At 36.6% G+C, this 13,097-nt stretch overlaps 2 protein-coding genes across 4 annotated transcripts in view; one reads left to right on the top strand and one right to left on the bottom strand.

Annotated features, from left to right (window-relative positions):
• LOC114333938 (tRNA pseudouridine(38/39) synthase) overlaps positions 1 to 7,172 on the bottom strand; it is a 58,748-nt gene extending 51,576 nt beyond the window's left edge. The window contains exons 1-2 of the mRNA XM_028283941.2: positions 6,785 to 7,172; positions 6,601 to 6,728 (exon numbers count right to left, since the gene is read on the bottom strand). Coding sequence (XP_028139742.2) covers positions 6,601 to 6,728; positions 6,785 to 6,856 — 200 coding nt within the window. The 5' untranslated portion in view covers positions 6,857 to 7,172. The remainder of the gene's footprint in view (positions 1 to 6,600; positions 6,729 to 6,784) is intronic.
• A 4,931-nt stretch (positions 7,173 to 12,103) lies between these two features.
• LOC114333939 (leukocyte receptor cluster member 8 homolog) overlaps positions 12,104 to 13,097 on the top strand; it is a 45,939-nt gene continuing 44,945 nt past the window's right edge. The window contains exon 1 of one of the 3 annotated variants that reach the window (XM_050657508.1): positions 12,104 to 12,390. The gene's annotated coding sequence lies outside the window, so the exon portion shown is untranslated. Of the gene's footprint in view, positions 12,849 to 12,876; positions 13,078 to 13,097 lie in introns of those variants that run through there. The other 2 variants (XM_050657503.1, XM_028283942.2) reach the window with 2 other exon arrangements.

Here is a 13,097-nt window from a genome sequence, read left to right as displayed (position 1 = left end):
CTTGCGTCTTTTTGTCACGATCTGATATCCTTCATCGTTCGTTTTATTCTCTGAACTCCCCATTGTGATATGATTAAGATTCATTTTTGTGCTTTCCTCATTTTCAACAGTTAAATTTGTAATGTAGTCACATGTCTGTTTGGTTTGAATTTCCATTATTTGTGCATTTAATTCATTTGTAGTAATTTTTGAATTGCCCTGTATATTGTTGACATCTGATTGAATATTTTGTTTATATTTATGTTCGATGTTTTTATTTTCTGGGTCATTAAGTTTAATTGGTATTTTATTTTTGTCTTTGGTGTGATAGTTTTTTATTTCAGTCTTCAATAAATCGACTTTTTCTTGAAGCAAATAGTTATTAGATTTTAAAAGTTCATTATTATTTAACAGTAATTTATACTTATCTTCTTTTTCCGCCAGTAAGTGTCTTAGCAGTTTATTTTCTAACTGCATAAGATTCATGGGTTCGGTAACATCAGATTGTTTTTCACAACACACCATGCGCGTGTCACATATTTTAGAACATTTTAACTTGCTTTTGATGTCACAGGAAATATGATAACTTTTTCCGTACACCACACATACTATCGTTTTATTTGGCTTAGTATTACAACATTTAAATGTTTTATCTTCAAATGTTCCCTCATCCATTTGAGAGAGAAGTGACGGCACATTCACTCCGTCCGCCATCTTGGTTGACATGTTGTGTTCTGCTAGTTAGGTAACTACATAAGCAGTTATACAGATTGCCCGTAAATCCAATAGCTTTAAGCTTGTTACACAACAATTTATGATTCACAGTGTCAAATGCTTTGGAGAAATCTGTATAAATAGCATCCACCTGTAGTCTCCTTTCCAAAGCATCAGATATGTATTGCGTGAAAAGTAAAAGATTTGTAGAAGTTGATCTACCTCATAATACGAGGAAGACAAAAAGCCCCAGATGCAAAGGTTACTACTTTCACACAATTAGAATAATTGAAATAAAAATAATAAACAATAATTTAAATCCAAGACTTTTCGTTGGATGGAGAACGAGATTGAAAAAACAAACACAAAAACGGGAACGGACACAGAGGCGACTTCAGTCGTGGATTCTGTATCTGTCCCAAATACTGAGCCAGAAGTTGTTCCAAGCGGAACAGACTCTGCACAAAGTAGCAAAAAACGCCTTTCTGGAGCTCAAAAAAGAAAGATGACGAAAAAGGCAAAAATGGCTGCTGGAACATGGACCACAGCAAATCCCCATAAAAACAAAACGGGAGTACTGGTAAAACCCGAGGGTAAAAAGAGACCGCGGGAGAATACCATTACCCCCCCGCAACAAAGGGTTGCTAAGAGACCAAGGAGCTCTCATGAGCAGACTAGGTCATACAGCAATGTCACAAAAGTATTCAGGATAGCGGTGGCACACAGGCACCATCCGGATACTCAACTAGATCAGGCTCACGCAGACCTGATCATCAACAAACTAAAGCTAGCAGTGGATGAGGCTCCTGTTGGAAGTCAAAATCAACTGCTACAGTTCCATAAAACATCGTTTAGCGCAGGTACTCTGTGGGTAAACTGTGCTAACGAACATACCAAAAAATGGACTACTGAGGTGGTAAGGACTATGGAGGGCCTGTGGGAAGGAGTCGACTTAAATGTGGTCGATCCCAGCCACATGCCAAAACGCCCTATGGTCCTCGCCCGCATCCCCGAGAAAGAGGCTGAAGAATCAACAGTCAGAACCCGTTTAGAGAGGCAAAATAAAGACCTTAAGACGGAAGACTGGTTGTTGAAAAATCGGAAGGTCGGAGAGGACATGCAAATCCTCGTATACACGATCGACGAGGTCTCCTATAAAACATTGAAGGCTGCAAATTTCAAGGCGTATTACAGACTTGAAAAGATATCCTTCAAAACCATCAGAGGCATTGATGGCTCCAATCAGAATCCTGCAAGCGAATCTCCAGCATAGTAAGTCAGCTTCGGCAGAACTTACTGTCGCCATGAGAAGGTTTGATGTAGCCTTGATACAAGAACCCTGGGTTTACAAGGGCAAAATAAGAGGTCTATCGGGTATTGGTGGAGAGCTTATATATAGCCGATCTGCCGATGTCCCGAGAACTTGCATAATAGTCAAACGAAACATCAAAACACTGCCGTTGATAAATCACTGTTCCAGGGATTTAACCACGGTAAAGATGAAGATCATAGATGGAGGAGGGGTGAAGCAGATAGTTTTCGGATCAGCATACCTCCCATATGATGATCCCGAACAACCACCATCAAGGGAATTGGAGCAGCTAGTGAGAGATTGCAGGAAAAATGGATTGCAATTGATCATTGGCTGTGATGCGAATGCGCACCATCTGACTTGGGGCAGTACAAACACCAATGCAAGAGGTGAGTCAGTACTACAGTTTATAATGCAACATAATTTAGACATATTAAACGTAGGAAACAAACCAACCTTCGTGACTTCACGACGGAAGGAGGTGATTGATATAACAGTTGCCACGACTAACGTGGCTAGAACTGTGAAAAACTGGCATGTGTCAGATGAGGTGTCCTTTTCAGACCATCGACACATTTGTTTTGAAATGACAGGCAATGAGCTTATCAAGGAAACTTATCGTAATCCTCGTAAAACAAACTGGGAAGCATATCAAGCAGACATAGAATATAGCTTAGGCAGGATTAGCGGGAAGATAAGGCATACATTGGACCTAGACATGGCTGCCGAACAATTTCAAGAGATTGTCACGTCAGCGTTCGAAGACAACTGTCCGGAGATAGTCAGGAATTCCAACAGGAAAGTTCCCTGGTGGAATCATAATCTTGCAAATCAAAGGACAGAGGTTAGACGAAAATTTAATTTCGCCAAAAGGTCAGGCGAGTGGGGCGATTATCGCAAAGCTCTGACTGACTACAATAAGGAACTGAGAAGGGCAAAAAGAGAATCGTGGAGAAGGCATTGTGAAGAGATAGAAGGGACTTCAGAAATGGCAAGGCTCCATAAAGTTCTCTCAAAGGACCCTCAGATAAGTATTCCCTCGCTCCAAAAAGAGTCAGGTGAATACACTCAGAATGGTGAAGACACCCTGAAAGAGCTTTTCAGGGTGCACTTTCCTGAGTCTGAGACAAAACTGATACCACTAGACACATGGCAAACCGGACTGGATATCATGAATTATGGTTCTAGGGAAAACTGGCATGTGGCAAAAGAAGTTATAAACCAGGACAAAATCAAATGGGCAATAAACTCATTCGAGCCATATAAATCACCGGGTCCGGACGGGATTTATCCAATACTTCTACAGAAGGGAAACGACCTTCTTTTCAAAAAATTGTGTAAGATACTGCAGGCTAGTTTAGGGCTGGGGTACATACCAAAAGCATGGAGGCTGATAAGGGTGGCTTTTATACCCAAACCTGGCAAAATCGGACAGGAAAGGGCCAAGTCTCTGCGGCCATTAAGTCTGATGTCATTCGTACTGAAGACCTTAGAAAAACTGCTCGATAGGCATATCAGGGATGGTGTATTGGTTGAAAGTCCGATACATCGGGGACAATATGCATATCGAGCGGGAGTCTCCACAGAAACGGCACTGCACCATCTTGTACAGAGAGTGGAGTACGTTCTAGAAAACCAAGAGGTGATGTTGGGTGCATTTCTCGATATTGAGGGAGCATTTGACAACACCTCTTACGAAGCGATCACAAGGGCGATCCGTCTAAAAGGAATAGACGAAACAAGCTGTAGATGGATAGACTGCATGCTGAGAAGCCGTGTGATATATGCTACGTTGCTAGGGGATACAGTGTCAGCTCAGGTAGCCAGAGGCTGCCCACAGGGGGGAGTCTTATCTCCTCTATTGTGGAATCTGGTCATGGATGGCCTGATAGCTAGACTCGACAACGATAGGCATCACGTCCTGGGCTATGCGGATGACCTAGTCATCTTAGCCCACGGAAAATTTAATGGTACAGTCAGAGATCGAATGCAACAGGCTCTGACAGTAGTTACAGAATGGACTTCAAATGTAGGGCTTAACATCAGTCCTCTAAAGTCCAAAATCATGAAATTTACTAAAAGAAGGAATTCAGAGGAATTGGGTCCTCTAAGTCTAAATGGTATACATTTAAATCTGGTGAGTGAAGTAAAGTATCTCGGGATAATATTAGACTCAAGACTTACTTGGAATCAGCAGATAGAAAGAATAACGAAGAGAGCGGTATCTACGTTAATGGTAGCCAGACGTACTCATGGAAAAATGTGGGGTTTGAGACCAGACATGGTATATTGGACTTATAACATGGTAGTAAAACCCACAATTACATATGCATCAGTGGTATGGTGGCCAAAAGTGCAGCAAAAAAGTGCCATCATCAAATTAAGCAAGGTGCAAAGACTTGCTTGTCTCGGGATCACGGGGGCTATGAGGGGCACACCTACGGCAGCTATGGAGGCACTACTGGATCTCCCTCCTTTACATATAACAATAAGAGGTGAGGCGAGAATGGGTTATTATAGACTGCGAGAAAACCTGAGCAACGTACCAGTTAAATCAGGACATAGTAAAATAACGAATGAAATTAATGATGCCGAATGGATGATGATTTCTGACCATATGACATCAAGATATATGCCTGAAGTACCTTTTCAAGTGGACATTTGCCCACGAGACGAATGGGACAGAGGAAACTCTCGACCCAGACTGCAGGGTTGCACCTGGTATACGGACGGGTCTAAAACTGCAGACGGTTCGGGCGCAGGAATATTCTATAGTGGTGGAAATTTCAACATTTCTATTCCACTGGGAGAATGTACCTCCGTATTTCAGACAGAGATTTTTGCAATCTTGCAGTGTGCAAGAGAAAACAACCTGAGGGCATTCGAACTGCAGCGGGTTAACATATGCACAGATAGCCAAGCAGCCATTGGGGCTCTTATAAGCCCTAAGGTGAACTCTAGGCTGGTGTGGGAATGTCGACAAAAACTTGATAGACTGGCACAACATAACAGTGTTATACTGGTATGGGTTCCAGGTCATCGGGGCATATACGGCAATGAAAGAGCTGATGCACTTGCCAAGAGAGCATCAGCTACAAAATACCTGGGTCCAGAGCCGGCCGTGGGAGTGCCAAAAAGCACCGTCCGCGAACGAAAAAAAGCCTGGATCCGAAGCCAACACAACTCACACTGGGAGAGTGTACCCGGTCAAACACATGGCAAGATGTGTATCGGACGGACATGTGCTAGTAGAGCTGAGTTACTGCTGAAAACAAGCAGGAATCAGCTCAGAGTCATAACAGGTTTCCTCACTGGACATGCGCCAGTTAAGGGTCACCTGCATACAATGGGGCTGTTTCATGGAGACTTGAGCTGCAGACTCTGTAACAGAGAACCTGAAACAGTCAACCATATTTTGCATGACTGTGAGGCATTGGATCGGAGGCGGCAAACACTTTTCGGAGACATCGAAATGACTCCAAAATTATATGGCACCCACCCACTAGACCTGTACAAGCTGGTACAGGGTTCCAGAATTCTGGAATGGGTTTCATAAACAATGGAAGATGTACAATAAGCCAAGTGGCTGCAGTACAACCGGTTCACAACAGACGGCTTCCAGGAAAAAAAAAAAAAAAAGACTTTTCGTTAAGAAACTGCTTTCTGGCTGCATCCCGTATCTCCGGCTTTTACAATATATAAGCACAAGAGACGACGAATATAGAAGAAAGCAAATAAAGGACATTTAGGCCACATGTATTAGGCCTTGTCTAGGAAAAGGACCGAAAGACAGTTTCGGGTACTCAAATCTGAGTAAAGATGAAAAACATAAAGGCAGTTTTTGTTTTCATTTGATTCAGAGTTAAACCACCATCTCCATATAGCTATTTCAGCATCTATGCATCCTCAGTGAAGCTATGCAGTCACAACTCTAAAACAAAATCAACAAACCCTGCCTATTTAAGGGAAAACATCACAATGCCCCAGTATATAGAGGTTCCACAGTAAAATCACTCTTCTGTCAGCGCTTTGATCTCAGGAAGTAATACCGGCAGTACGCAATTGGTAATTCACCAATGGTGGATGCAGGTTTTCCCTGTTGAAAGCCGTACGTTTCTATGCGAATAGCAATGCGAGAGTGGGGCAAAAGCGACTGCCAACATTGCGAGGTCGCCATGCACGACTACAGATTTTACTTCCAATTTTTCGGAGAGTGGTTCTACTATCCCTCTTTATACTGTGACGATGCAATGAATCCACCTTTTGAGATGCAAAACAGCGACATCTCTCATAATACGAGGAAGACGAAAAGCCCCAGATGCAAAGGTTACTACTTTTACACAATTAGAATAATTGAAATAAAAATAATAAACAATAATTGAAATCCAAGACTTTTCGTTAAGAAACTGCTTTCGTAGTAAACTGCTGTAATGTATATTTTTGTCAGTCGTGAGTAGGATCATCTTAGGATCAGACACCCGCACGCAATGTGTTAAAATACAGATTTTTTCCTTAGGGTTATTCATAAAAATACTTTTTACTTTGAATAGTCTAACCATTTAATAATTTGGAACATTTATATTGTATATTCATACCTGGAAAAATCAAATGGTTTGGTCTGTTTTACAGGCTTCTCCCCAGATGCTGTTGCTGTACTTTTTGAAAGCAAGTTTTTTAACTGGAAGTTATGAGCTGACAATGTTTTGATTTTTTGAATTAGTTCCTAAAAGATGAATTACAAATTAAAATCCTAGTATTGGAAATTTTAAACTGTTTTACCTCTTTGGAATAATCTTCTAAATTTTCTATTGCATTAGTTTTATTTTGCTTTTTCTTTACTTTTGAGTCCATTTTTATAAAAATTCAGATCAAAATTAATTTTACGTTTTATGTAAATTTGTAAATAAATATTAGGTTATGTGTGGTTATGTTATGTGTACTTCTTCTTCTACTTCTTTTTTGGGCTATGTCGTTGACCTCCACATCATTGGAATTTACCCAGTACCCAGTTAACTCAGTGGTGGTGGTAAGCACTTTTGTCTGGGTACTTCGTAAAGAAAACGAAATTATTTCCTGCAGTTACTACATAATAAAACAGATTTGCTATGATGCTCGCAAACGCATATATCCAACAAATAGACACCCTTCAAGAAAGAATCATGTCAATGGCCTCTAATAATAAAAGAAAAGATCACACAACTTATCATATATACCTAATCATAGTTGGCACGCAACGTTTTCTTACAGCCCTTAGATTAATGAAAACCCCTTTCCTCTTAAATCTATGTAATAGCCACAGTTTAATCACCGAACGTTTAATGCTTAAATATAATTATTTTTAAAGCCACATACTGCGCTACAGCTAAGAAACCCAATGAAAAACAAATATCTGGCACTGGCAGTACACAAATATTTTCTATTAATAAACTAAACAATTTTTTATTGATTTATCACGTAATTTTTACATGCCATCCTACATACTTTAAGAAAAAAAATTAAATCGATTAAAGATAGTTAATATTATAAAAATGCCACAAGGAAATAGCTTCAGAACAACATTGTAAGAAAAGTTGTATACCGTGTAGAATAGAAAATCGATTTTGCGTACGTCATATCCTTTTCTTTCACATTTGATTTGACAGAATTGACCCTGCCCTCTCCTTCTTCCTTCCTGCTTTCATTTGAGTATTTGAGTTTTACTCATAGATTAGGGGGTGAGGTAGATAGGGAACTCTATAGGCCAAATTGGTCCCATATTGCAACGCCGTCGATATTTTTGGAAGCCAACTAAGCCTTTACAGTTGGAAGATTTCTGTAACGATTTGGAAGATCTCTGTAACATTTTGGGAAGATATCTGTACCGTTTTGGAAGCTTCGCTATTCATACCAAATTCTATAATGTGCACGTTATTAATTTTTAGTTTTTGCAATAAAAATATTTTTATTACAGAAACCATAAAAATAAAAATAATTATTGCAAAAACAAAAAATTAATAACATACACAAACATAGAATTTAGCATGAGCAGCGATTATATTTAAAAAATGATAAGTATGTATGTAAGAACAATAATGAAACCAACAAATGACAGTAATAATTATTATTTATATAAATTTTGACATGAATTCATTGTTTTCATAACATATAATGTAAAATAATTGTCTTTCTACCTTAGGAATTATTAACATTACCTGGAAACAACTAGGCACAGTTGAGGGAAGAAAAATAATTTATACACTGTAAAAATGTCTATTAATAACTAAAATATGAAACATTCACTTCACTAATCACTTGGGTACGGGATAAAAACTTAATATTAAAATATTGTATAAAATTGATATAAAACGCATACACAACACAACAATTACAAAATGACGCACTCAATTCAATACAAGACAACGTTGCCGTATTTTATTTAGGAAATATATTGCATGCTTGGCTAAAATCTACTAAATCAAGAATTAAAACTTTATTAACTTATTTGAATATAATTTAGGTTTTTTTATAATAAAAACAGCAGCTAACTTAACTTAGACAAGGCGGAAACGGCGGGTTCGTTGGGAAAAATATTCCCATGAGATATTTTTGCATAATCACATTCGTGACACATCCCAGAATAAGGTTCAAGAAGTCGCCCACGAGAAAAGTGGGCCAATTTTTTTTAACAATTTTTTTTTAATCAAATTGTAAAAATCAATATTTTTTGCCCGGACTAATTTTTTTTTAGGTTTTTTGGACCATTCTGGACAAAAAAGGTCTGTTATAATTTTTCTCTAAAGTTGATCTTTTTCGAGTTATAAGCAAGTTAAAATTTGAAAAACGCGAAAATGGCAATTTTTAAGACTTAATAACTCGGTCAAAATTATTATTTTGAAAGTCAGAAAGTGACTAAATCAAAGTTTAAAGTCTCCGTTACATGATCCTGAAGAAATCAGTGTCATTAATTTACTACTAAGCTGTTATTTTTAATGAATAACAATGAGTGGTTACATCGTATTGACGCTGCTGTAAATGTGAGTGCGAGTAAGATGCACAATTGGACTGCTGGAATGGCTTCTCTCTCGCACTCAGCATTTACAGCCCCGCACACGTGCATGGTGCTTATTATTATTACTTAAAAATAACAGCTTAGTAATAAAATAATGACAAAAATTTCTTCAGGATCTTGTAGGGGGGGCTTTAAGCTTTAATTTAGTCATATATTGACTATCATAATAATACATTTTAACCGAGTTATTAAGCCTTGAAAATCGTCATTTTTCGTTTTTTTCAATTTTAAATTGCTTATAAGTCGAAAACGATCAACTTTAGAGAAAAATTATAAGAGACGTTTTTTGTCCAGAATGGTCCAAAAAATTAAAGAAAAAATTGTTCGGCCCAAAAATATTGATTCTTGCAATTTGATTAAAAAAAAATTGTTAAAAAAAAAATTGGCCCACTTTTCTCGTGGGCGACTTCTTGAACCTTATTCTGGGATGTCTCACGAATGTGATTATGCAAAAAAATTTCATGGGAATATTTTTCCCTTCGAACCCGCCGTTTTCGCCTTGTCTAACTAGAAATAAATAAGTATAACGTGAATGTAAAAAAACCAAACTTTTTTTATATTTTAACAGGGAAAAAAAATGACCTAGGTACTTAATTAATTTTTATCAGTTTTATATTTAATATTTTTATATAATATTTTGTCATCCATTGATTTTAACATATGCATGTCTGGATCAAATTTGGTACAATTCCCAACCTCATTCATACGTGGTCTTGACCTTGATAATTTACGTGAAACGTCTATGAGTTGTATGGTTTGTGATTCATACCTTCTCTGACAAATAATCATGAAAATACATTTTTTTCTACAACCGTGTTAAAAATGCAATTTTTAGCACTCCATACGAGCGTTAAAAATGTTACTTCAAGGAACTAGTGCTTTAAAAATTTTAAGGCACTGCAGTTCGTATTGACCGCAATACGGCAATTTGATGTAATGTCAAAAAAATATAAAAATGGAATGTCAGTCAAGTTCAAGTAAAAGTTTTTGTAGATATTGTCCTGTAATTACGTTTGTAGAAAAAATATTGTATGATATGCGTGTTAAAAAGTACATGTTTAAGGCACTCATGTGAATTTGCAGAACTCGCTTCGCTCATTCTGCAAACTTTCACATGCGTGTTTTAAACGTGTACTTTTAACACTTATATCATAAATAACTATTTATTCAAAAGTTTATTGCGATCATCAGTTGTAATACGATTAAAACCGGAAAAAAATCTTTCTCATTTTACGTTAATAGAAACGGGTAAACACATTATTTTTGCAAAGTTACATTTTACATACATATTTTAGTTTTCCGTCGTTAGCCTAATTTTAATAGCCTCACCGAATGTCAAAACTCTTCGTTATATAAATATTATCCGAAACACTACTGCACTGCTGCTTGAAACAAGAAAGTTTGGTATCAGACTCCAGTTTCATTTCTCTAATCCTAATCTCTGTATTCATACCTACGTCCTGAATCTTATTTTCAGTAATGACATTAGGAAATTGTAACAAGATGTCAAAAATGTAAATACTATTAAAAAGTTAATTTCATTTTAGTCATAATGCATATTGGCTCCGTGCGTCTCCCCTCTACTTACAGTCACGTGACACGCTGTCAGATTTTGTAAGGACGTTTTAACATTGAGTCTTATGGGATTATTTTGTTAAACTTGAATATTTTATTTTGTAGTGATAATAACCGAATACAATTGTTAGAATTCATTAGTTATTAATTTATACTGTAATTTATAGTGCAACAAAAATATTTTCTTTTTCGTTAATAAAGATTTATTGACATAAACTGCGATAGTGAGGTTATGTATACAAAATCAAACTGATAATCAATATTGGAAAGTGAAGAATTTATATCAGATTAAGTGCGTTTTTATTTTCTGTTTATGTTAATACATAGTATCACTAGCGTGACACGGCATTTTTTTTAAATATCTCATTTAAACATACACAAAGCGTCCTTATAAAATTTCAAAAAACCGCCACCATGAGCAGGTCGGTCGATTATGCTTTGACACTTTGTTAACGCTCGGAGCGAATAGCACAGAAAATGTTGATATACAGTGATGAGCGCGCTAATAACCGGCAAAATAGCTCAAAAGATGGAAAACATAATACATTGCTAAACAAAAAGAGATGAAACTAGTGGAGGTGGAAATTATCGTTAAGGCCGCGTCCCACGATCAAATAATTTGATCAAACTGGTTTGAGCAAACTGAAAGTGACAGTTAGTGACGTCACATCCTGAGTGTTCATTGTGGATAATAATGAAAAATTTTAATTTTAAATAAAGTACAAACAAATTAGACAACTCAATACAAAAAATTTGATCAAACTAGACTGATAGTGAGAGCACAGATTTTTAGAATTTCAAAAAAACTGCAATTGTGACGTCACTTTGACGTACTTCCTCAAGTACGTCAGGTTTGCTCAAACTGTTTGATCAAATTATTTGATGGTGAGACGCGGCCTTTATAAACGTCTAAAATACCATTACATTACATAGTTTCTCACCTTTAGACGTATCAGAGGTATGACAACTGTCACTGTGAGAGTAGAATTTTATAAAATACTCCTGTCACAGACGTCTACAGGTGGAAAACTATGTAATGTAATGTTAATTAATACGTTTATAACGATAATTTCCACCTCCACTAGTTTCATCTCTTTTTGTTTCGCAATGTATTATGTTTTCCATCTTTTGAGCTTTTTTGCCGGTTATTAACGTGCTCATCACTGTATACCAAAAACCTACTAAAAAATATTGCTTACTAGAATTAAAAAAAAATATATCAAAAATCTATCCAAAAAGTAGAAATCTGCTGAATGTGGCAACGCTGTTACAAAATAAACACCACTGTCCAACTCAAAATTCAATTGTCAAATATTCTTCTTCTTTTCAATTAGCCTTGTACCACATATATTAGCGATCTACATTATGTGTCGCCATCTCTAATTCCGGAAGCTCACTATATATATGGAACCAATTTTTTCCATTGAGTTCGCAGCCCATGGTTTTACTTTTACGTCATTGCATGCCCCGCTAACTCTAATAAAAAACATGTAATCGTATTTATTTTCCTTCCGTTTAGTCAGAGGCGCTGATGTCGGCATTGTGATTGGTGGAACATGACTTTTGACAAATCCTGCGCTATCTGTGAATCTGTAATCTGTGTTCGTGTTCGTTCGTTCGTTGTCGTTCACTTATTTTATATGGTCGGTTATGTGATGTGTTTGGTTGGTGTTTGTGTTTAGTTTGTGTCACCATAAAAAGCTGATATTCAGTCGTGTTTTTTGATATTTTTGTTATTTCATAATCGAGTACCTTTTTAAAGGTAAGTTTTTCTGATTGTAGGTACTGTTTATCCAACAGTTTTAAAATACACATTTTATTTCGCGTTTTGTTGTTGGGTCTAATGACCGATCAGCTGTTGTATGCAGCCGATAAATTCAACAAGTAAACATATATTTAATCGAAATTAAATACTCATATTTCTATGTAAAATGTCACATTATTGTATAAATAAATAATTAAGAAACAAAAGTTGTTTGTGTTTTACCTTTATTGTCCACTTGAATAAAATAATATTAAATATTGGAAGTACCGTATGGAGGCTATGGTGTACCTAGCGTGGAGGCTAGATAACGCTACCCTTCCTATCCAATCAACAGCAAGAACGTTTAAAATTTCACACCTATCATGTCGAAGCTACAGACCACTTATGTGGAGGCCAGATTTGTAGTATCCTTCCAATTTTCCAGGTGCTGAAATACGTGACATATTTTTTGAAGGGTAAGATCGCATTCTACCAAATCACACAACACTTTTTTCTATGCGTCATTGGACATTTTATGTCAATGCTGAATTAGTGAAGTGAATAGTGTTAAAAATATCTTAAAGTGATTTTAGACTTATTTTTTACGCAAATTAATATATTTAAGAGTCGGTTTACTTACTTACATATTATTTTTTAGTGTTTAATTACGATTTAATAAGGCTACAGTGCAGTTTTATTTTCTAGGTAAGGCAATCAAAATCAAA

Source organism: Diabrotica virgifera, chromosome 1 (assembly GCF_917563875.1).
Source record: "Diabrotica virgifera virgifera chromosome 1, PGI_DIABVI_V3a".
Classification (NCBI taxonomy): Eukaryota; Metazoa; Arthropoda; class Insecta; order Coleoptera; family Chrysomelidae; genus Diabrotica; species Diabrotica virgifera.
Note: the sequence above shows the minus strand (reverse complement) of the source record. Positions and strands in the feature narration are given on the sequence as shown.